Here is a 26,139-nt window from a genome sequence, read left to right on the forward strand (position 1 = left end):
GAAATGTCCAAAATGGGGAAAAGGGAAAAGTCATACACAATGTGAAGACCTTGACAATTCCAACACTGTTCACTAAGCATCAAGTTACATTTATGGGGAAGTTTTGATATTAGTTCTGACTAATCCTTTTTATTGCCTTTCTACTTAATATAATGCCCTGTCTCTATCCCCCCCCCCCCCCCCCCCTTCGCCCTCCCCACAAAAATCACATTAGAAAGGACAGTATCTCATAATATTCCTAAAAACATGTACCACAGACCTGTGGATGATACAAATGTGGAAGAGGAACATTTTGTTTAAGAACAATCAGCCTACACAGGGCTAAGCAACACTCAAAAATAAGAAAATGCTTCACACTCTCAATCCGTGAAGCAGAACTGTAGTTTTACATTAAGCTCGGAATTACTATTCTGTCGAATCACTGAAGTCTTAATCTTGTTTTCATAGTGTTACAAAAATAAAACTCAAAATTTTAAAGCTGCAAACTACTGCCCGTACAATAGCAGTCTTTTCGGCCTTACGAGGGGACGGTATCGTCTTCCCCGTACTGACTGGATTTGTATTGACACGATGCGTACAGCACAATTAGATTTCAACATATATAAACAGGAAGACTCAATCGTCAAACGTTTTCGAGAAATTCTAGTTTCAAAATTTTAGGCATCCTTATAAACTTTGTATGGTTGCTAGTGTTCGAGAAGTCCACAGGTTGGTGAGTAAGTGCTTTGTTTTAAAAATGTGAGATCCCAGAATCGGATCTCTCTGACAGTACATCCTTTTTTCCATTTTCAGGTAATTTTCACGACAGAGTTAGTATAACTGCGCAAATTATCAATATCACGTAATTGTTTATTATTTTCATAATCTTTACCTTCAAAACTCCGATTTTGGAAGCAATTTCCCATTACAAGTACTTCCTGCAGATTTGTTCCAACTCATCACAAGTCCATTTTTCTGGTATACATCCAGGTACTCTGTTACTCATTGAATGAACCTTTTTTCCAGTATTCTTACAGGTAATTTTGACCCACCAGAAACAGTTGCAAATGCACAAATGACTACGGATTGAGATGTTTGCGACTCGGGTAGTTACTCGATAGAGTTCCAAAATGTCTGATTGTACGAATAAATGTAGCGATGTATCTGGTATTTCCACATAATCAGAAAGTTAACCTGTCTGTGAAGTGAAACGCTTTACAATGAATTTTCAAAATTTTGATTAAATACAGCACTTGTGTACAGTGAACAGCTCTTTCTGTGAAACAATTTTATTGCTACAAACGCAGAAATATGGTTACAATGGGAAACTACTTCCAAAATTTTAAAGTCCAACTTTTCACGGTAAAGATCATAAAAATAAGAAATGACGTACTAAGTGTTAAACTTTCACAGTCACAATAAATCTGTTGTTAGAATTACGTGGGAACAAAAGAAAAGTAGCGGCAGTAAGATTCGATTCTGAGACCAAACGCTTGTGAAATTACCGCTTATGAATTTTACTGCACACACTCTGTGAGCATTTGTGACTTCACGAAGTATATTATAAGACTGCTTTAAATTTTAAAACTCTATTTTCTCGAAAATGGTTGAGGTTGCATACTCCTTATTACACATGTAAAGCCCTAGTTACATTCTACACATTCTGACACTATAATTAAAAACTGATGAGGAGGAGTTCTTATGGCTCCCCTGTTAGTGACGAAGGGTACATTTTTATATTTTAGGATATTTATGATATTAATGTTTCAATATAACAATGGAAAATTCGGGATGGAATAATGACAACATTACGAAAAGCATAAATTACTACTTACCATATAGCGGAGATGTCGAGTCGCAGACAGCCACAATAAAAAGACTACTAAACACACAAACTTTCCGTCAGTAGGCCACCTTCCAAAATAGACAAGATACAACCACACATTCACCAAAACACAACTCAAATACACGTGACCAATGTCTCTGGCTGCCAGGGCCAGACTGTGAGCAACTGCGCACAACGGGAGAAGCTGCCTGGGTGGTGGGCGTAAGGTGGAGGCTGTAGTGGGGAGGGGGAGGGGGAGCAGGGTACAGGTGGGGGACAGTAAAGTGTTGCTTGTGGGGGCATACAGGGACGAGGTGGGGAGACTGTAGGGTGGCTAGGTGCAGTTGGGAGGTAGGACAAAGGGTGGCAGCGGGGGTGGGCAGTGGGGGGTGGAGCGAGGAGGAGGTGGGGGAAGTGGAAAAGGAAGAGAAGTCGACGGACTGTGGGTGCACTTGTGGAATAGAAGGTTGTGGAGTGGGAACAGGAAAGGGGATAGGTGGGTGAAGGACAATGAATAACGAAGGTTGAGGCTAGGAGGGTTATGGGAACGTAGAATATATTGCAGGGAGAGTTAGCACCCGCGCTCATCAGAAATGCTGGTGTCGGTAGGATGGATCCGTACGGCACGTGCTGCGAAGCAGTCATTAAAATGAAGAATGTCGTGTCGGGCGTTGTGCTCGGCAACCGAGTGGTCTGGCTGTTTTTCGGCCACAGTTTGTCAGTCGCCATTCGTTCGAGCAGACAGCTCGTCGGTTGTCACGCCCATGTAGAATGATGCACACTGGTTGCAGCACAGCTCGTATACACCACGACTTGTTTCGCAGGTAGCTCTCGCTTTGATGTTTGTGACAGGACTACAGTGTGTGGTGACGGGAGAACGAATGGGACAGGTCTCACATCTAGGTCTATTGCAGGGATACGAACCACGAGGCAAGGGATTAGGAGGAGGGACGGAATGGATATTGTGTACGTTTGGTGGGCTGCAGGATGTGGGAGGGGTGGGGAGGATAGTGGGTAGGACATTTCTCATTTCTAGCGTGACGAGAGGTAGTCGTACCACCCACTCCGTACTGACAAGTCCCTTCCACACATCCTAGCCAATCGTGGTCATTGCATATATAGTGATAAGAAGTTCCTCTTTAAATATACGACGGGTCTCACCGAGGCCTTCACAGACAGTAATTCCACGCTAATTTTGTACAGAAGCAAATTTCCTGTGCCTTATCTCTCCAGCCACCCAACTTCTCCCAAAATCCCATTGTCCAGCCAAAGAGGAGATTTCCCCTCATGACACAGTACCACCGTGACACAGTACCACCGAGGACTGGAGCAACCGAATCACATTCTCCGGCACGGTTCCAACTGCTTCTCGTCAAGCCCGAAATGAGGAATATCGTAATGAATATCCTCCCCCACCCGTAACCCTCCTCAGCCTCGACCTTTGTTAGTCATAGACCTTTATCCACCTATCTCCTTTCCTGTTTCCATTGCAGCACTACACAGCCCTCTATTCCGTAAACGCACCCATTGTCTACTTTTCCACCCCTCCCCCCAACTGTCTAACCCACACGCTGCACCTAGCTGCCCTACGCTGCTACCCCTCCCTCTCCCCCTTCCCTCCCCCGTCTCTCCTTACACCCACCACTCAGACTGCTATTCCCATCACGCGCAGTTGGTCACAGTTTGGCCTCAGCAGACAAACACATTGGTGTGTGTGTGTGTGTGTGTGTGTGTGTGTGTGTGTGTGTGTGTGTGTGTGAACTGCATCTGCATGAATGTGTGCTTGTATGTTTTGTATTCAGAAGGCGGCCTTCTGGCTGAAATCTTACGTGTTTAGTAGACTTTTGTTATGCCTGTCTGCAATTCGAGATCCCGACTATACGGTGAGTAGCACTCTATCCTTTTCATAATATTGTCATGTTTCAATATACTTATACAGACTTATTTTTTTTTTCATTTATGGCAATACAATACCATATTTTTCAAATCAGGTAGACCCTAAGGGTACCGAGCAAATTTATCTTCTACCCGATACCCAGCAACAACCAGAAGTCGGGACCCGCATCATAACAATTTGCTTAGAAATATAATAATGCAACATTGGTTAATTGTAAACCAATTCTGTGATGCAATGAATAGAAAAATTAAGAATGACTCTCTCTAATGAAAGGTAAGTTCAGGCTACAGAGTCTGTTACATAAATTATTTGTAAACGGACGAACGAAGTGCAATTGAGACGTGTCTGACAAAAATTTTAGAACCGACTGTTTTACTTTACTAGATAAACTTCCTAATGTATTTATTCTACAAAACTGAAATTACGCAATACTGAACTTAGAGTTAAAGCAAGAGAAAAAGAGATTTGCTCAACAAGAACTTGTTACAAAACTTTAAGAAACCAAAAACCAATTATTCGTAGGAAATAGTGATCAAAGCTTTGACTGACTTATTATAAAATATTTCTGCAAAATGAAAAGGTGTAGCTCGAACATTCCAGAGATACTGACAACAGCCAATCCCTGACACACACACACACACACACACACACACACACACACACACACACGGCAGTCACATTACCTCTTCCTCGGGCGCGGACACTGAAGCTGACGCCTCGGCCTTGATGGGCACCCAAATGGGCCCCGCTCCACCCAGCTGCTGCAGAATGGCCATCTCCTCGTCCGTGGCACCCATCGCGTTCTGCAGCTCCCGCAACCCCGCGGGGTCGGCCACGGGGTACGGCAGTGCGACAGTGGAGGCGTCCGGGGGCACAGTGCCCGCGTCTGCGCCGACACCCGCCGCGTCGTCCGCGTTACGGCTGCCCAGGATCTGCAGCGACTGTCCGACACGAGCTACCGTCAGGAACAAAGCTCACGTGTACGTTTATTGCTCAACGAAGTGAAATGTAGCCCCGGCCGAGTGGGAACTCACTCGGACGCACGCCTAGCTACGGGCTTCGACCACTTCGAGTCGGTGCAGCGCACACCTGAAATCTGACTGCGGGAAGTACCTCCGAGGACAACCACGAGGATTTGCTGCCGCTGCCACAAAATTAACTGATAACGAGAAGGAGGGAGAAGTGGCTGTGCCGAGGGAGTCAGTCGACAGTGTGGAAAATATGGCAGGAAGGCTTCCCTTTGAGTGTCTAAAAGTATAGTGCACAGAGATACATTGAACTTTTCGATACACCTCGTGCAACTCTGGACACAATCGTGCACACTCTGTTAATTTGCATTATCTGGTCTATTTAATAGACTGAGGAGAGCCTCCGTACCTGTTTGCTGCGCACTTTTGCAAACCATTTCTGACGTTCTGTCTCGTAAAATAAATCTGAAGAAATTAATGTTACCAACGTATGAAATTCATGTTACCACCATAACTTACTTTTAGTGAATACTTTATTGACAACTAGCTTTGGTAAAAAGAACCATTTTCAGTTTGACTTAAAATTACATTATAATAAAAATATAGGTCAACATGTAAAACGTCGTACCCAAGGTAACAGTTGTTTTGTCAATAACATTTACATCAAAACTGTCACTATTGCAGTCACGAATTCTCCACAGCACATACCGACATAATTCTGACAAAGTTCTTTGCTGTTCATTTGCAAATCTTAAAATGGCTGATTTATCCCTTGAAACTGACAGACCTGTGTTGGTATGTGATGTAAAGAACATTTTATAGCAGATGTAAATTTTCTTGACAAATACAGCTGTTAATTCAGATACGTTGTTTTACATGTTAACTACTCTTCCGAGATGTTTTTATTATAACGTGTTTCGATGGCGACTTCAAAATGCCTGCCCAGACAGCCGTGTGCGTTAAAGCACTGCTTGCGGAATTGGGAGGCATGCCGGCCCCAGCGTCAAATCAGTGTGGTGGATTAATGAAGAGGGTCGGTGCGCTGGTCAGCATTTAGGCATTTTCCCACATCCCACTAGGTGGATACCGGGCTGGTAGCCATACATCTCAGTTACACGACAGCAAATATCTAGAAAACTTTCATTTCCTTTCATACGAATAACACTACACGCAGACAGTTGGAGGCATACAAATCCCATCCCAGAGTGACACCAGGAAGGAAATTCAGCCACCCCTTAAACTAATCATGCCAAAATCCACAAGTTACTGTACTGACTCTGCACCAATGTGGGACAAATGCACAGGAAAGAAAGGAGGAGGAGGAGGAGGAGGAGGAGGTTGACATCAAAATGAAACTTCTACCAAAACAGTCATCAATAAAGCATTATTACTTAGAAGCAGCTTATAGCGGTAACACAAACTTATTGAAGGTTATTAGAGCTGTGAAGCACGTTTCACAAAAAATGTCAAAAAATAAATGAAAAGCAGTGCAAACAATGGATGTTAGTCACAACTGTTAGGTTACCAGCAGCAAGTATTACCCGTAACTGAGTGCGCTAACAAACTCTTGACATAGCAAAATGATACAATGACATCCGAGTTGATTTTCTGATTGTTACTATGGTAGCTATCTCGTAAACTTGATTCAGACAAAAAAGTCAGTGTGTCAAACAGGATGAGTAAATAATTACAGTAAATGAGTAAACACGACGCGAGTTACAACAATATTATAACAAATAATCACATTTATACACATACTCTTAGGCACTGCTATGTGACATACGTTTTTGACATGTAGCCACAAAAATTAAATGCTACCAGTAGCAAACAAGCAATAAAACAGCAATAAAATGTAATGGCTCGTCTGTGCTACATTACTACACTGCCTGACAAAGGAAGTGCAGCACGTAAGGGTGGAGGAGGAATGAAAATGGAACTTCTCGGGTTGTGAGGGTATAAAAAGTTACTTCAGTGATTACAAAACCGAGTCGAATTTACAGAGAACTTTGCAGTACAATCTGCTACGATGCTGCACCTTTTCTACTCGGCTGCACACACCAGACAGCCGAGAAAGGCACCGTAAACTCGTTTTACCCTTTTACGAGGCAAAGTGCTTCAAACTGTCATAAACAGTTCGCGATATCCTGCATACTGACACAGGGACAAAGTCGACTGTCGAGCTTGTCGCACACAGTTTCTATCGGAGACAGATCTGCGGATTCTGTCTGTCACGGGAGAGGTTCGACATCACACAGACAGTTCACAGACACACATTCTCTGAGGTCGAGCATCGGCCTGTGGAAAAATTTCACCTCGATACTTTCACACAAGAATGAAAGGTGTCCGTGATATTATGTTGTGCTGTCAAAAGTTCCCTCAATCACTACCATCCTTTGCCAGAAGTCTTATCTTACAGCTCCTCACACCGTGATGGCCAGAATAACACCACTGTGCCTCTGCTAAGCATCGGAAGTACCGGACCTCTCCCGAGGTTGCCGTCCCATTCGCCGACAGTGGTCATTGGTGCAGAACTGTGATCGATCACCAAACGCATTGTGACACTATTCGTCAGCAGTCCGTGCTTCCCGGCCGTGTCACCACTCCAAACCGTCCGTTTGTGCCATGGTGTAGACAGCAGCTTACGCAAGGGACAGCAATTCCTCATCTGACTGCTGCACGACTCCGATCGTCGGCACAATATTGCATGATTCATTCAGCTGGCCAAATGGAGAATCACAGAAAGACCTCCTTCAAACTCTGTAACGCACAAGTAAAGCCATCTCACACTGGTTTTCAGCATTTCCATGTCCTTAGTAATTATCACTCAACATCTCACTATGTTGACGACGACGACGACGATGATGATGATGATGATGATGACATGACAATGACAATGATTTATGGTTGAGGGCAGTAAACAGCAAGGTCATCAGTGCCCTTGGATTAATAATATACCAATGTGTGTAGTGAAAGTCTATGAAAAAAGGCCAGTAAAATGTTGTTGTTGTTGTTGTTGTTGTGGTCTTCAGTCCTGAGACTGGTTTGATGCAGCTCTCCATGCTACTCTATCCTGTGCAAGCTTTTTCATCTCCCAGTACCTACTGCAACCTACATCCTTCTGAATCTGCTTGGTGTATAAAAAAAGGCCAGTAAAATGGAAAACCAAATTTTATCATCCCCACAAGAATCACAACAAAGCAGCCCCACACAAAGACAAAGGGTGGTTGAATTCCTTCATATTGGTGGCTACCGAGAAGTTCACCGTCTACTTCCCGTCAAGTAGTCTGCAAAAGCAGAAGGCACAATCTACAGACACAGAAACTGGTAGCGGAGCTAAATTGTGCAGTTTGACCCACATTCATCAGTATTATATTTGCAGTGCGTATCAGATCCTCAGGTATCTGACCCGTATGGCAAGTGCTGTGAAAACTCCACAGCACACAGTAAGCATTGAAGTCCCACAAAAGGAGGAAGGGACAACAGGGTAGTTCATCAAGAAGACGAGCCACTGTTGGGAGGCTCACGGGGCAGAAGGTACAAACAGCATACCGCGACAGCAACACGGGCTGCTATTCAAACGGCAACCACGGCACGGGTGAGGGGTGGAAAGTGTGCTAGACCAACACTGCTACCCCACCTTTCGCCCTGTCACCTGTAGGGGAGTGTTTTTTGTAGAGGTGACAATCTCCGAGGACAGGCGCATCGGTCTGTTTAAAATGAGTCTCTTGCAGACAGAGGCAACAGGGTCGAATCCGTACAAGAAGTCTCAATTCCTCCAGACGAGTCCCGTACCTACACACATTCACTGGGATAAGGGAGCCATTTCGTCAGCGAGGTCTCGCTTTACCCCCATCCTCTGCAAAAACAGGGCAGTCTCGGCTCCAGTCTGGGTGGCTCCCAGAGCAGTTAATGCAGACTGCCAGAGACGAACAGTCCCAACTTCGTGGGCTGCCTTTCCACATTTCCCACAGGTTACTTCACCTCCGCAACTCGGCACCGTACGGCATTTGTGGCACCACACAGTCAGGTCAGAGGAAACCTGCCGCGGTGTGTTCAGGCAGTGTCGGAGAGTATGAGGTCACAATGAAGGTGGCGGTGTTCTCAATTTTTCTCCATTATTCTTACGTGTCTTTGCTCTACATCCTGTAAACCTCGTCAAGCCCATTCCCATTTTAAGTTCGACACCGTCTGTGTCCACAATGTCACGGCACACGACCACACCCTCACTGCAGTTAAGGGAGTTGTGCAACTCTACAATTACATCACAGTCACCCAATTTTACTTCTCAAGTAGTTCCACCTGCTCCGACGTCGTTAGTCTCTATCGGCAAAGAACCGTTTCACAACCGCTTTATAGACTTCACACTACTGTCAAGTCCTTCTGAGCCTTTACGGATATAGAAGTGGGTACACTTTGTCAAATGTTCCCTCCTCCCTCTTAATCACCAGAAAAACATTTCGATTTATGACTCCTCGAGCCCTGTTATCGTAGTCCAACTGATTCCGATTATCAGGAGAGTTAGTCTCCCTCAATTGTTAAGACGATCGGGTGCGAGTACACCCATGCAATAAGACCGTCGCGCCAGGAGGAGGAGACAATTTCGAGGGTACAGTGTCACTCCCATGAGCGGCTAGGGAAATAAAGGTCCACTCAGACAGAGCCCCAATTGCCTGACAAAACTGTGTGGCAAGTTCCCCAGAGGTCGGCTGCTAACAACTCTTCCTCCTCAACAGCCGTGCACCTCGTCGGCACGAAGCGCACCTCGAGATTGAAGGTTTTTAAGAGGTTTTTACCATCCTCACAGTCTGGCCGGTCAAGCCGAGATCCCTATTCCCTGTGCCACACAGTGTCCCACTATCGGGCCGCAGAGTGGTCACTAAAGCACACCCGGAGCTTGAGGTGACAGGGGACTGGTGGCGCTTACCGGTTCCCAGCTCGGGAACCCAGGTGTCGCCGAGACGGCAACCGGCAAACGAATGCCGAGCCCCTGCAGGGACCTCACACTATTAATACACCTCGTATACCCTACCGGGCCAGGTTACGACACAGAACACGAATGACACTAAAGCACTCTGTGACAGAATGACCACCACAGAATTGCAGCTCTAGTAATTAACATTACAACCGGTGGTGTGTGTGAATACAGAGTTACACTGACATTCGACTGTCTTCTGGATGCTTCAATTATCTTGTCGTGCCATATAAAATAGTCGAATAACTGCAAAAACAGTTCACAGAAAGGGATTCTGTTATTTCAGATTTTTTTCACGTGAAAGTGGTCGTCTCGACTTCCACTTCGTTCCGAGGATTCAAAAAACGAGAGTGACACGTTTCACTGTGGTGCTGCAGTAGATGCGACTAGAGTAACGTAAGCGGCCGGGCTCGCCACACCGTTTTCCACTGCCGAAACTGTAGGGCGAGCTCAGAGCGGGCTACTCGTAGAGGAAAGGCTCGCTCACCTGGCTGAAGGAGTCCATGAACGAGTCGAGGCCGGTGCCACTCTCGCGCTCCCAGGCGGGCTGCAGCGGCCGCCCCCACGCGTCCCGGGCGGCAGCTCCGCCCCACGCCACCTCTGCTCCCCTCTCCCAGCAGCCCTGCTGCTCCGTCGGCTGGTGCGGCAGCGGAGGAGTCACCGACGCCCACGGAGCGGAGTCCGCGTCCGGCCACGGCCCCGCCGGTGGCGGCACTGGAACAGCCGCGACACTGCGCGTCACATCCTACAGGCCGATACGAGAGACACATCCGACAAACACCGGTAATCTTTTTCCAAAAATGTCACTCCCGAAGTCTACGAATTGCAATTTTTGATACCTCCGATACATTCCTGACCCGATGCGACCCTCGAAGTTTGTCCCCGATGCCACTCCCGTGAGTAGTGTCGGAGAGTGTTCTTTGCTGTGCAGTTCAAAATTGCATCTAAATCTTTCACTGTCCACGGTTTCATTATCAGAACGACAGCTCTCAATCCTCTGACTGCGACTTACAAGTTTAGACACGTCCTCTGGGTTTTCTTTCAGCTCTACTAACAAAAATGGGGCCGGCTCGGTGACCGTGAGTGCTAACAATTAGTGTAACACGACTTAGGCGTGCGGGTGCTATCCAAATTGAACCTTATAGTAGAAGTTCTGAGTAATATGTCATAGCTGGGTGCTATCCAAATTGAACCTTATAGTAGAAGTTCTGAGTAATATGTCATAGCTTTTCACAATCCTGGCTGCTAAGTTCCACTAAGAAGTCCCGGAACCCAGTGTGAACACACACTAAATGCGTGTAAATACCTTTCTTTTTTTCTTTTAAGGGGAGTTTGAATACTTCCAATTGACATCTTGACATCACCTGACTCTGTGTGGGCTGTCTGATAGTGTGACGTGCAGCACTGCGATTAACGACATGCTCAAATTTGATTGCCATCTCTTTAGGGTCGTAACAAGTGTACCTTATCCTTCTCGCAATTGCTAACTATCCCAGATACCTGTGCAGGATCTGACAGTAAATGCTCCAAAAGCTTCGTCTTCAATTCGTCAGAGGTCACAAAAAGATTTTTGTTCAGGCAAAAATAAAATTTAATCATGTAGTTCTGAGCATGACTAATTAATGGTGTACTTGTGGGTGTTCTGTGGAGTAGCAGTTTCCATTTTACGCACCAGTCCGTTCAGAGTACAGGTAGCGAGTACCCTTTATGAGGACACAACTCGCAGCACCTGATGAAGAAGACTGGGCCTCTTATCCAAATATTCTGAAGGAAAACGGGATCGACAATTCGGCCAAATGTTCTGAAGTGCACCATTACTCCCACGTCTACTGTTATGCACTGTACCGCACACGAAACTGGCTTGCAGGTGTAAATAATAACAAAATAAAATATTAATTTAATTCAAAGTACTATCATCATTACGGCACATAAGTCGTTTGATATTCTAACCATACATCACTAGCTGCCACGACAGGGAGACGATTGTCAAGGGGCAGGTCGACGAACAACGATACGTCGTGTGTTACATTAGTATATTCCGTTTGATGTATTCTTACGTCTGCTATATTGATACCAGCCAAGTTAAATTTTTAGCCAAACACTTCAGTGGTGATAGATGGACAAATATAACACAAAGTTGTTCTTTAGAGTTCTTCAGTGGTAATAAGATACAATGAAAAAGTCTTTGAAGGAATATAAATAATTTAAGGAGTACAAGTAACAACTGATGTGCAGAGTTGTGGTTACTGAACAGAGATATCTTTTGAGCCCTCCAAATGTTGTTGAGAACGAAGCACTTCAACTATTTATTGAGTTTTTACCTTTAATCCTTCAGTTATCAATAGGCCAATAGCAAATTTGTGGGTTTGCTGACCTAGATATGTACACTCACTGGGGCACCAATTCTTACTTATTTCAGACTTAATAACAATTGTGAGGGATCTACATTCTTACCTTCAATGACAATCCCCAAAGTAATTGAATGAAGGATTCAGCAAGATTTCTGCATAAAACAATTTGCAAAACACAAAGTCTCAACGAAGGAGTATATATTTACACGCGGCTTTCCCTTCATAACAGTCCATCCTACCACCTTTTTATGTACATCCATTTTATCTCGAACCACCCCGACAATCTTTTATCGATCATACAGAGACACCTCCAGTAGTCTACACAGATAGGTGGCCGATTTTATTACGGTCAGAAATGTGCACGAACGGCGTCACACACTTACCTGTCGTTGCGGGGGAGTCGTAGCCCCTCTGGCCCCAGGCGACGGCCTGCGGCCAGTCCGGCGGGTGCCACGAAACGGGGCCGTCCGCCGCCGCCGCCGGGGGCTGCGTCACGGGAGGCACCGCCGGGGGCGCCGGACTGTCCTCACCGCCTCCGGTCCCGGTCGTGGTGGCGGGCGACGGCCACACCGATCCCGTGTCCGAAGGAACCGCCTCCGCGTCGCGCACCTGCAAAGCGCGACCGCGGCTTACAGATCCGCACTGTCGACAACTCGTCCGGCGAGGAGCTTTACGGAGTGACACTCTTTCGTTTCTTCGTAATTGTACGATTTCCTGCCCGGAAATGAATTTCCTAAAGCTGTACACTGTCCTCCTCCAAAACACCCAAAAAAATCAAGATTCAGGACTTCTGAATGCTGTCAAGTATCAAAAATTTTAAGCTTCCAAACAGAAATATTCACAATGTGCGCATACTGCTCGTATTGTAATTACAAAGTTGCTTGTACGAGTCTCAGTTGCTACAACTTTTTATTTTACTTTTATGTGAATCACAAATGCAAGAAACAACACAGACACAGGTGAGTGGAGAAGACAAGCTGCAATCTGGAAGATACCCACTATGGGTCAAGGATGTCCCTTAAAACAGCAAAAAGGTTACATATCGGGTGACAATATTACAAAAAGGACAGGTTGCCACTCAGCATATAGTGGAGATGTCGAGTCACAGAAAGGCAAAACAAAAAGATTGTCCAACAAATAATCTTTCGGCCAAAAGGTCTCCTTCTAAATTAGGTGTGCACACGCACACACACAATGACCGCCGTCTCTAGCTGCCTCGACATCGTACGTGCGTGAGCGAATGGAGAAGAAAGGGAAGGGAGGAAACCCGAAAAACAGATGGCCGGAACAAGTAAAGGACCGTTTACGAAAGAAAGGAGAAGACTAAATCACCGGGGAGACGGAGAGACAGTCGGAAGGCGACAGAGGGGTTCGTGTTCCAGACAGGCCCGGCCTGTGACAAAGTTGTACAAAACGACAATCACTTGTATCGTACATATAAACAGATGTTAATTAACAAATACTGAAACACAATTCTCTAGCAAAACTAACATTTTTGAAATTGATTTCGACTGGCTCACAATTTCTCAATAAAATCACTTAAGTTACTAATTACATATTCACGATACATTGAAATTCAACACAAAATCAGTAAGTAATTTTTTTTATTCTAAGAAATTACGAATAAATACAGTACTAAGATACTTCCCCCTGAGACAGAATCTGTGTACCCAGTCTGTCTGCGTCTCGTGTTACCTCGCATATTATTTATCGACTTAATTTTTTTCCATTTAACAATAACGAATTCCGCATTTTTGTACAAGATTTCAATTTATTATGAATATTTACATTTTCATGTGATAAGTAACTATATATAAAATTTGTTATATTATTTAAAACAAATACAATTCAGTATTTTTCAATTAACATCTCAATTCGAATGAGAATACAGAATTCAAATGAAAGTAAAGAAGTTGCTTGTAACGAGAATCATAGTCCTTTAGGAAAATAATGTACGGACACAGACCTTCAAGCCCTCTAAGTATAGAGAGACTACTCTGAAAAAGAGAGTCACCTTAACTGTGCAACCAGTGTTTGAATTATACAATATGTTTTACAAGGCTGAGATTTGTGTTCCCGCAAGGCAGTATGCCTACTTTGTGTGGGAAAAATTTTAAGCTACACTACAGTTGGGAGTCCACACTGAGCTGTAGGCCCCCTACTAGCTGGGGACAGCAACAGCGTACCGCATCCGGCAGAACAGTGTCTAGTGGAGCAAGTCGGGGACAGCCTTACCTACTCTGCCTTTTCCCACGTCTCCACAGGATCGGGTATATTTCGGTTTCGGCAATTTTACCGGTGGCGGGTGGCCGGGTATCCTTCCCGACGCCACCACTTCACCCGGTGACGGAATAGTATACCCCGTCTGTCTAGGTCTAGCGTGAGTTCGCATTCGAGTGTGAGAACGATTTTCAAAATGTTCGTGTAGTGTGTTTCAGAGGTGGGTCGTGGGAACCAGCCCAGTATTTAATTAGTCAGATGGGGGAATACATCTAAACACCACACCCAGGCTGGCTGTCACAACTGCACCTGTTTCTGTTTCACTGAAACAAGAACTGTCTTTTGTATCTCCTTATAACTAGCAGAATTATGATAAATTTCCCAGGAGTATTTTCCACACGTAATAATATTGAGTGCTGACGTATTGGAGAATCGGACCTAGTTTTTCTTTTTTTAATTTTACACATCGTAACCGAAACATACATACAGTGCTTCTGATGAGTATCTTCAAGTGCTAGTCAAAAGCTGAGGACCTACCTAATGGACAAAATACTTTCCCCTCTTCACACTAAAACATCGAGGGCCGAGTTATAAGGGTGCCTGTCAGAAGATGTATAGTTGGAAGTGAGGGGTCAATAAACCGTAGTCAGTGAGATCAGTAACCGCTCTGACATTTTGTAAGTTAAGTCTAGACAATAACTGATCAACTAAACAATGAACCTCGCACAGGCACTGATCAGTTAGACAAATTTCGACAATATTGAGGGGGTTCGCAAGTGTGCAGTGCTTGAAGCCGACTACCTGCACAAACTGTACTAATGTCTTAATTATCAGTGAAAGAAAAAGATAAAACACCGGAGTATCTTGTTACTCCGTGTGTACTTCTAGACTACAGCTGATTGTTCCAAAACTACATTTTGAAAATAGCCAACAAATTTGCAAATGCAAATACAACAGAAAACTAAAAACAGTCACTTGTTTTATTATTTGAAGTAATACAGCTCAAAATTAGAAAAATAAGTGCCAACTGTCAATGAAAATAGGAGACAGTGAGGCAGAATTTTTGATTATTATTTATTTATTTTTTGTTTTGTTTTGTTTTTCAGTAATCTTTACTACAGCTTACAAATTTTAGACTTTTAACAGTGCCTATACAAATCTGACTCAGAGAAATTTTCAATCTCCTTTCACCTACAAAAACAGTGACCAGGTGCTCACAAAACGACCATCGAGTTATTAGAAGTTCATCTATTACTGATACACAGGTAACAACTTTTTATTATTATTGCCTTCCTTAGTGGACAAAATAAGCTAATTGCTAAATTGTGAAATAAAGGCTATTTCCAAACAAAATAGCAGAGCACCCGGGGAAAAGATCTCCTCTGAGAAATTTTATTGCTATTATTGAATTAAGGTAACCCAGAATACGTTTTCATTCCACGGCAGAGCAAGGACCGATTTGGAGCTTCGTATCAGATTAAAACTGTATGCAGCAGTGGGATTCTAAAGTGGGACCTCTGCTTTCTTTATAGGCAAGTGCTCTACCCACCCAGCTATCCGAGGAAGCTTTGCTTCTGGCAGTATCTCTCTCACACCTTCCAAACTGAGAAGCGGGTCACAAGCTGTGCTCTGATAGCTCATTTGCAGAGCACTTTCTGACAAAAAGCTAATGTCCCCGGTTCGAGTCCTCGATCGGCACAGTTTTAACGCACCACGAAATTTCAACCACAATATTTTTTCCATCAGAGTATACTAAAACCAGTATACTATTCCAGAGTAAAAATAAATCAAATGCAGTAGCTTTTATGCTGTCACATGTCTGCTCAAATGGCTCACCATTTTCACAGCACCTAACATCGCTAGGTCGAGTCTAAAACCAAGTGTTAGACTTTTCAAAGGTCCAAACAACTTTTCATCAAAGAGAATATTATTTCACTACTCTATTTATAGCCCAAAAAAGTGCGTGATGCTCTCCTCTTGACAATGCACATTCCTGCCGAGAAGGACACAAGTATTACACATTGCTTATATAGAGAGCATTATTTTCCATGGAGAGTGAAGTAAACTTTCACGCAGAAAGCCATTCAAATGGCCGTATCAGAGAAGCACAAAATCTTCCATACTCTACTTGTCATTAGTCCATAATTCTTTCTCAGCCTCCAGAAATATTTTATCACTGAATTTGTCTCGTATGCATCCGGTATCTGGCACAAAGAAATACCTTTGGAGACAGAGGAGAGAGGTGGGGGTGGGGGACAGACCATCTTACTGTCTGTGATGTCTTTGTTCCAAGAGTCTCCAGCCACTATTTATCACGGTGAAAAGTGATTACAAATATAGTTAAGAATCAAAATACTCACCACAAAGAAGTTCAGTGCCTTGCTGTCCAATTTCAGACCGCACGTAAAACATCATTCGGTTGAAAGACATGGCCAGCAAATCAGAGTATTCTGCTAAATAATTACAGCAAAGTAGCTTTGTAACTTCTCTTCATACTGGCCTACAAAGTCTATACAACATTATTTAATATCGCCATTTGGCTGTAGTTATTAGACAAAACTCAATGTCTCACAACCAGCTGATTTTGGGACTCTAAGGCCATTTCCAAGTGATCGATAGGTACAGGAAACTCGTAGAAACGTGTTGACTACTGGCACGTATTTTGAATTTGATTCTGTAGTAAACAGTGCATTTTGACACTCCGTCCCTTGCACATAGATGTAATCTGTATCGATCATTTGAAAATGCCCACAGAGGCTGGATTCAAATGGTGTGTGAAAGTATAGATATTTGTACAACAATTACAGTCTAATAACGGAAAAATTACTTCCCTTAATAACCTTGACACCATTTTACTTTCACAATACACACTGTTTACAGCACGAGACTGACACCTGTTTGAAAGGTATTCTTTAGGCACACCTAGTGTGAAATTTATTGCACAATTTAGACTGCGGAAGGTGGAAACGGAGTGGCAGGCCGCATAGACCTCAAGATGAGGGGGCAAGCACCTGTTGTGGCAACCACTCCTTTGCAACCTATCCCTCTTTCCTGCTTGAGGAAGGAACACACAGTTTCAAAAGATAGGAACATTTTTTTTTTCTTTCCCACTTTCAAATGTGTCTATCAGCAGTACTTTCCCTTACAGTTTCTCCCACTAAACTTTCCTCACAAGACAATTATTACTAGCTTTCACTAAAATTAGACAAAGCCTGCTAAAATTTAAAGGAAAGACCCACTGTGTGGGTCTCAGCTATTGTAAACTTATTTATACCTCCAATTAACAGCTGTCGCTACAAGCAGGCAACACTGTCAATCTCCGAGCATTTTCTCTCATTTCAACAGATATTTTCAACTTCGTTATTACAACATTTACAAGGAATTGTCCCAAACTGATGCTGCATATTACGCATTTCACACACAGCCCGATGTCGACAGAAAATTACCATGTGTTTCCTGTAACAATATTTTTTTTTTTTTTTTTTTTTTTAGAGGAACATAATGTGTCTTTCACGTATTTGGACTGCAGTGGCAAGGGCAAATTTGTACGAAGGTTGGGAATCGAACACAGGCCTCCTGTCTACTACGCAGGCAGGTGCATTAGCCACTGCGACTCCTCAATCCAAATTCTCACTTTCACCCCAGTTGTGCGAAAATTTTGCCCCCGACGAAAAATGGATAGATGTCTTCCACCCACTCGAGAGTGTCGCACAGAATATGTGAAAGGTGTTATTTACGAGGTGGTGACTGGAACTACATACTAAACCAAACATCTGCTGAAACACAAAAATGCACCTAAGAACACCTACAAAGAACACCCAGTAATAACAGATGTTTTTAACCTCGTACCAGTTTAGTAAGTGATCCCCAGTGAAGAAGACTCGAGCCAGCTGGAGTAGTACCTGCACACAGCTACAACAGACTCGTCTCCGGACTGCAAACTCTGCAGTCCCGCAGGCATTACGACTGTAGGTCTGCACACAGTCACACACAATGTTACGGTACCGAGTCGCGTGGCGCAGAGAACAACCGACCTTGAAAGACGCAGTGGTATCGTCACTGGTGCTGAGCGGCGGGTCGTCCGCAGAGCTCGCCACGCTGTCCGCGCGGGCGGCGCCCGAGGTCGTGATTTCCGTCGCCGGTGCGGAGTCTGCGAGGGGCGTGGCCGGGTCCTTGACGGCGTCGTCGCCCTTGGCTCGCAGGATCTCGCACAGGCTCATATGGATCGACACGCGGCGCTCCCATCCGGATTCCTAGCAACAGCACCCCAGTCAGCTCCACAGCCCCGGTACTCGAGTACACCAGGCTAACTTCTACATCTACACCTACATGTATACTACGCCAGCCACCGTACGGTGCACGGCGGAAGGTACTAGTCGTTTCCTTTCCCGCACAACTCACAAATCGGACGAGATAAAAATGACCGTCCTCACGCCTCTCTACGAGCCCCAATTTCTCTCGTTCAGTCTTCACGGTCTTTACGAAAAATGTGCATTGGTGGCATAGAATTTTTCTGCGGTCAGCTGCAAATGCCTTTTCTCTAAATTCTCTTCGTGTAAATAACGTCACATTTCCTCCGAGGATTCAATTTCACGAAACGTCTCCGTAATATTCGAGTGTCGATCAAACCTATCGGCAAAAAATATCTAGCAGCACGCCTCGGCAATACTCCGACTTCCTCCTTTTGTACTGTCCTCGTGATGATCCCAAACACATCTCCGTGCAGCAGTCTGACGAGATAATGCGGACTCGCACAGTACGACCACATCTACACCCTGTAAAGTACCATTCCTTTAGAGATGAATATATGTAAATCCCAAATGACAGAAATTTCTCCAATTCCTTGCCAAATCCCGGAGGAAAGTATTAGGTATTTAAAGTTATTTTCTACTATTGTTATCAATATATCTGTAATATTCCAACAAGCAAATTTCGCAATTAGTGCACACTATTGGATTGAATAAAATCCTCTCAGTTTTTAAACAGTGTCAGGTGCATAAGATGTTGCCCAGTTTATGACAGCATCATCACATTGTAATACTGACTTAGTTTCAGTCACCGTTGTAAGTTGTCGTCATTTACAACCGAGCTAGTGCGACACGGTTTGTTTCCTCCTACTGATATAAATGTGTGGACGTAAGAAGGTGGGTAACGTGGCAGTGTGCAGTATATTGTTTGACATTCTGGCCAATAATGTCATTCTGCTGCACGTGTACAGTGTGCATTTCAGACCCCACGTACGATCTTCTGAGTTTGGTTTCACATTAGTCCAAGTACTGTGAAGGTATTTAGCGACTGTGCTGTTCATTAGGGGTGACATACAGCATAAAGCAAGATCACCACCAAATCACTCGATTGGATGGCAGAAGAGAGATGCAGCAGGGACAGACATCTCGTATCAATTGTAGTTTCCGCTTTAATTCCTACTGGTTGTGTGTACGATGAAGAAGGGGGCAAGCTGTACAGTGACCTAGTACGGCCTGGGGATGAGAGGGGTGTGGGGAGCAGGGCAGGGGAAGACCAGTCGTACCTGAGGGAGCCAAATGCATTACACCCACTACCTCGCAGTCTTTCGAGAGCTGTCAGCCTACGGGGCAGCTACTGCTCACGGCTGAAACAGCAGGAGGCTACATAACCCACCACAATCCCTGCACGCACGTGTGTGCAGAGGGATGAGGAGGGGGGCAAGCAAGAATGCGTGCGTTTGTTGAGGATTAAGTTGGAAGCACCCCATTTTCAGAAAGTGTCTGAAGGTTTATGCAGATCGGAGTCCTCTGCTATCAGTGATTAGGGCTGCGGACTGGCGCTCTGCCTAATGGATGAAGTTGATTGCACTGTGGGGTCACGAGTGAAGGGCGCAGAGCACACACGACCTCCACGATGTCAATGGAATCGTCGTCGAAAAGATACTCGTTGCTCCGATTTTATTGTAAAAATTGTTCTGTCTTTTGTGAGATGCACTCACGGAAACATCTAGCTGGAATATTAAGCCTATGTAGTCTACAATGAGAAGTTACACAGTCTATCAATATGGAGAAGTGGTGCAGTCTATCAATGAGGAGAAGTTAGGATTGTATGTTATAGAAAATACACAGAGTTCAACTTCTCTTTGAGCACCGTCGACACAGTGGATCGTAGTCAACAGCTGAAACGCCGGTTCACAGTTCGAGGACACTGCACAACATCGATATTGTACGGTGACCGCAGAAAACTTGAGAGAATTGGAAAATCTAGTAAAATACAGGAGCTGCAGGTCAACTAATGGACAGTTTCGATGGCCCATTCCTGTCACCTCCACTAGAAAAGCAAGACGTGAAACATTTCATTTCAGTGTGTTATTTTTTGTTCTGTGTCCTGTGTAATTTCTCTTAAAGCAGTGAAGAGTGTATTTTTGCAGAGTGTTGTGATTTCATTTATTGTTTTTGCCTTCAACTAGAACCTTTTGTATGTAATAGTTTTCTTCTAATGTTAATTTATGGTGTCAGTTGTTGCAGTGTTTCAGAATACGTAGACCAGTTACGATAGATTTGTGGGGTGGTAGTTTGCATTTATTATGGGTTCTGTGAAAGTGGATTGTGTGCTGTCATTATTCACAGTTCTCAAGTGTACTGTGAACCTTGTTCAGAAATTCCTGAAAGCTTGTCACACATACTGTGACTGATAGGAGGTGTACGTGAGTTCACATATTTCTGTTGTATGAAATTTGTCTGGAGTTTCATTGCCTCACCTTAGCATTTTTTGGGTTGAGTTGTGTTGCTTGTTCTGTACGCTACTGGGAACCAAATCCACATACTATTTTATTATTATTATATGTTAGTGCATACCATCTTTCTTTTTTTCATACATAGTGTGGTCTTCCTTACTGTTTGTGTGTTTACGCCGGTGTTATCAGACGCTTTAGGTGAGCACTTGCATAGGTGGTGACCAACTTGACCTTTCATTTTATATTCGTGTTGAGTGTGTGTATGGTATCTGTTTTGTATCCATTTTCAAGAGGAACTTGTTTGATTATCTATATTTCAAGTGCGTGCTTTTGGGGTTTGAGGGGAGCTCTGTTTAGCCTGTGCAACATGTGTGGGAAACTGTCACATTTATGAGCAGTTGGGTGTGTTATCCGTAACAGAGCTGGTGAAGATGGAAACGGGGACAGTTATAGAAGAAATGTTCGGAACCCTGGGTCAGGAGAGACGTGCCCGACAGAGTGAGAAGGAAAGCCTAATTGTTGAAGACTGCAGCAGATGAGATTTGAAAACCGGCAAGTTTAAAGGTGAAAGGCAGGGTAATAAGCAATACTGACATTGCTAGCAAAACACTGCGCAAAAGTGAACAAGACTGGGAAGCTCTGTGCATTGTAAGTGGTACACAGGTGGATTGGGACAAAAATAGATACCTCCACCTGTACGCCACATGTAGCACTCGGCATTCCACTCTCATTAACTCTTGCATAAATTACCCTATCTTCCACCTTTAAGCTCACATGTTTTCAAATCTCGTCTGGTGAAGTTCCCCACAATCCGTCTTCCCTCCTCGTCCTGTCCTGTAAGTCTCCCCAGACTCGGTGTTCTGAGTGACTTTTCTGTAAGTCTCCCCGTTTCCCTACCAATCATTTTCCTTCGTCCCTCTTCCTTCCCCTTCGACACTTCCACCAGGATGACAAGCCACTGGCTCTGAGAGCTTGCACACTTTCTTAACTTTCAAATGTTTTTTCCCGTTCGTGAGTAGATTTTTTTTTTATCTATCCAATTATATTATACTTTTACTGTATACTTAATTACACTGAAGAATTTAAAATTTCACAGATCTAATAATTTTTTAACCCGCTAATAAATTTATGCTGGGACACACTCATACTGCCGTAAAGCTCCACCTTTGCAGATTAGAGAAATGTATATGTTTCTCTCCACATGTTTAAGAATTTGATGTATAATTTTACTTTATATGTCCATTTTTTTTTTATTTTCATTGTTTATTTAAAAATGTCATAATGAATACTACAAAATTTTTAAGGCTTTCATGGCCACTTGTTGACAAACTGCCTATTGGCTTCTGTCTCGGGTTCTTCGGCCACGTTCATCTAATGATTTTTCTGACGTTTCGCCAGCACGAGTGGCTGGCATTGTCAAAGCTTCCCCCTCCAGCCGGTGGAGCCGAGCTCGCGGCTGCAGACTATATGTACCTGGCGCGCCAACGTCCGAGGGCTTCTCCGCGGTCATTTCCGGTGCGGTTCTCCTCTTGCTACCTGCGACGGTCGTTCGCTGCAGTATGGGAAGCCACGATCCGTTTACCTTAAGGCTTTCCTCTTTCTTGTTGAAACTGTTCGCGTGTTTTTGTACTTCTACAGCTTCTCTGAACAAGCGCGTGTGACAGTGCTCCTCTACAGCCAGAACTTCCGTGTTGGCGAATTTTATTACGTGGTCGGTCTCATTCAGTGTGTGCTCTGCCACGGCCAATTTCTCCACCTGCCCCAACCTGCAATGTCGCTTATGCTCTTTGATCCTGGTGTTAACTGATCGTCCAGTCATTCCGACATAAACTTTTCCGCACGTGCACGGTATACGGTATATTCCCGACATTGCAAGTGGGTCTCTTTTCTCCTTCGCCGATCTAAGACTTTCTTTGATCTTCCTTGTCGGTTTGAAAATCGTCTTTACGCCATGTTTGCACAATATACGGCCGATTCTGTCTGTCACTCTGGGAATGTATGGCAGAAAAGCCGTACCCGACATTTCTTTTTCTGACTCCTTACTTCGCCGGGTGTTTGGCTCTGTTACACTTCTAATGTAATTTGTGGAGGATCCATTGCTCCTCAGAACAGTTTCCAGGTGTTGCATTTCTCGTTTGAGGTGCTGCGGCTCACACATTCATCCTGCTCTCGTTACAACCGTACTAATCATGCCACTTTTCTGGCTCGGGTGGTGGTTTGACAGTTTGTGCAGGTATCGGTCCGTGTGTGTCGGTTTTTGATACACACTGTGACCCGGGTTTTCGCCGTCCCTTGTGACCAGCACATCTAGAAATGGCAGTTTCTTGTCCTTTTCTACTTCCATGGTAAATGTTATGTTGGCATGGAAGCTATTCAAGTGTCTTAGGAAGTCACCGAGCTGTTCTTCACCGTGGCTTCACACCACAAAAGTATCATTGATGTACCTGTACCAGACCTTAGGTTTGCAAGTTGCCGAGTCCAGTGCCTGTGCTTCGAATTGTTCCATGAAGAAGTTGGCCACCAATGGACTGAGAGGACTACCCATAGTGACGCCTTCCAGCTGTTCGTAGAAATCGCCATTCCACGTGAAATAGCTCGTGGTGAGACATGCATGGAAGAGCTTTTTGATGTCTTGCGGGAAAATGGAACCGATGTGCTCCAGAGCGTCACTGAGTGGCACTTTTGTAAATAACGAAACAACATCAAAGCTACGATCACAGTCCACTTGGAGGGTGAGCCACTTTACCCGACTTTTTGAATAGAGTCATGGAGGGGTGCACTTGGGCTCACTGTTTTCACCTGCAATATCTGTTTAGTTGAAATGCAAAGGTGCAACAACATGTGCTTGTCATAGAGAGGGTATTTAAAAATGCAGATTCTATAAACACCATTCATAGGAAGTTTCTTCTCCAATTCAATGTTCCACATAACGCTGCAATTCAAATAACCCCAACACATTTCTGATACAAGTAACAAAAATTCGTGAGACCTGTTCTGCATTGGAGCGAAGGGACAGAAAAGGTGGGAGTGTGAGGGGAAGAGGAAGGGGGGAGGGAGTCAACTGGAGGCAGCGCAAAGACGGCCCCACACCTGAGAATACTGAAATTCTGCAATGCGCATCAAGCAGTTTGACAGAGCCCCAGCTGATCCGCAAGACAACACATTCCGTATATTGGATCACAGTCGACACTTTTATACTTAGAAAACTGCAGCTGTTCAGGAGTTGAGCTCTCAAGATTTTGTGAGGAGGAATGTTTTGCTGAAGTAATGAGAGAGATGTTGTAGGATGAAACTGAGATTGTGATTTTAATGTGAGATGAGGCTAATTTTTTCCTGATGGAAATGTTAACACACAAAACTGTCGTCCTGTGAAGGCACCCACTGCATTGTTAGGGAGAAAATGGGGGAGCTGTCACTGTGAACTCTGAGCGCTTTCCGAACACGTCGGACAAACTTATCATCTCGGCACTTCGTCGCTGTGGCACAAATAGTCTGAAAGTTTGGTTTTGCCAAGATGGTGCGACAGCTCACACTTGGAATATATGTATTGCTGAAGTAAGGAAGTTCTTCTGCAGAGGGTGACATCTAACAGAGGAAATGTTAACTGGCCGCATAACTCTCCCGATCTTAGCCCACATTACATTTTCCGTTGGGCTTTCTCAAGAACAAAGTGTACATCAATAAGCCACGTACTGGACTTCAATTAAAGAGTACCATTCAGCGAGAGATACGGAGGGTTTGGCAGACATTTCACTCCTAGAATAGGAGTGTGGGTGGGAACGGAATGGAAGAAAAACAAAATTCGTAATCAACAAATCTTGTGTTGAGCCCATAGTATTTGTGCACCAGGAACTGGCACTAAGAACATAGCAAATAATCAAATTTTGTACTAACTACCATTAAAAGGTATTGGTAAAAGATTTTATTTTGTAATCTAAGTGTGCTGTACTTATTCTTTCAAAAATGTGTAATAAACTAGGCTCAGGTATACTACAGACCCATTTCAATCCTTTCCCCCATTTACAGTAAGACTGGGACAGATAAGTTACCGAGTGTTAGATAGTTTACAACGAAACATACAGGTTTTCAATTAAAGACTTTTCTTTACTCCTCGGTCTCAAGAATCCCACGGTGACATTTATGTGATTATCCGATACCCTTCGCAATTTCGATAAGTAAGTTTGAAAAATGGCACTCTACCACTGCACTGACACTGTACAATTGCCTCTCACCTGGTTGCGGAGGATTTCCCCCTCGGACTCCTCCGCGACGTCTGCGAGTGAGCTGTCTGCAGACGTGGCATTCGCCGCCGCGGGTGGTCGTTCCGCAGTCGGTGCCGGCCGCGCCGCTCCTCCTCCCACTACGACTCCGGACGCCGCGACCTGCGGCCGCCCGTCCGACTCCGCCTCCGAACGCGGGGGCGTAGCCCCGGTCTGCGGCTTCCCGCCTCCACTCGGCCCCGGGTTCTGCTCCACACCCACCATCGGCAGGCGCGCCATGGCACGTGCGACGTGCCTGTTCGAGCGGGCGTGCTTTGCCAAATTGTAAGCCGTCGTGAAGTGCCGGTCGCAGGCCGCGCAGTAGAACTTCGACGATCCGGTACTGCTCCGTCGCTTCGGCACCCCTGCACGTGTATCGGAGAATTCCAAGATACATTTTTTGTCGAGTACTACTGAAACTGTACGAGATTTTAAAAAACTGGTAAAGCACAAAGTCTGCTGTACGGTCGACATTCAAGATTTTTGTTATCTATCGAAGCTGAGATCAAAATAACAGAGCGGTTGACAGATTGTTGTTTGCACGAGAGCTACTGTAGCAACAATAATCACTCGGTCCCTCCTCCAGTTCTGTTAGCGTCTGCTCACTGTCATTTCAGGCCAGCAGCTCAGGAGGCGATTCCCACAGACAGCTGTGGGCAACAATTGCAGCTGATAATTCAAGTGTTCCAATTTTTCTTTATCTTTCTGTGGATGTGCTAGTTTTACATAACAGATTGGCTGTAGCTCACTACAGAGCAGCACTGACTACATTTCTTTTAACAACAAATTTCACTGTAGTCAGACACTGAAACAGAACATTTAGTGGCTCAGGTGGTTTCAGCAGATCAGTCATTTAAAATAGCACTACAAAAAATGAGGACCCTCTATAACAAGTATGCATCCAAAGACATTACACTAATAATCTAAATGTATATTTCACAAAAATACAGAAAATTTAAAAGTAA

The 26,139-nt window shown here is 44.4% G+C and overlaps 1 protein-coding gene across 1 annotated transcript in view; it reads right to left on the reverse strand.

Moving 5' to 3' along the window:
- Nucleotides 1-26,139, reverse strand: part of LOC124553547 — a 328,767-nt gene that overhangs the window by 63,095 nt on the left and 239,533 nt on the right. The window contains exons 20-24 of the mRNA XM_047127394.1: nucleotides 25,148-25,539; nucleotides 18,247-18,465; nucleotides 12,376-12,601; nucleotides 10,129-10,355; nucleotides 4,385-4,642 (exon numbers count right to left, since the gene is read on the reverse strand). Of these exons, the coding sequence (XP_046983350.1) occupies nucleotides 4,385-4,642; nucleotides 10,129-10,355; nucleotides 12,376-12,601; nucleotides 18,247-18,465; nucleotides 25,148-25,539 (1,322 nt within the window). The remainder of the gene's footprint in view (nucleotides 1-4,384; nucleotides 4,643-10,128; nucleotides 10,356-12,375; nucleotides 12,602-18,246; nucleotides 18,466-25,147; nucleotides 25,540-26,139) is intronic.

This window comes from Schistocerca americana, chromosome 11 (genome assembly GCF_021461395.2).
Source record: "Schistocerca americana isolate TAMUIC-IGC-003095 chromosome 11, iqSchAmer2.1, whole genome shotgun sequence".
In the NCBI taxonomy this organism is placed as follows: Eukaryota; Metazoa; Arthropoda; class Insecta; order Orthoptera; family Acrididae; genus Schistocerca; species Schistocerca americana.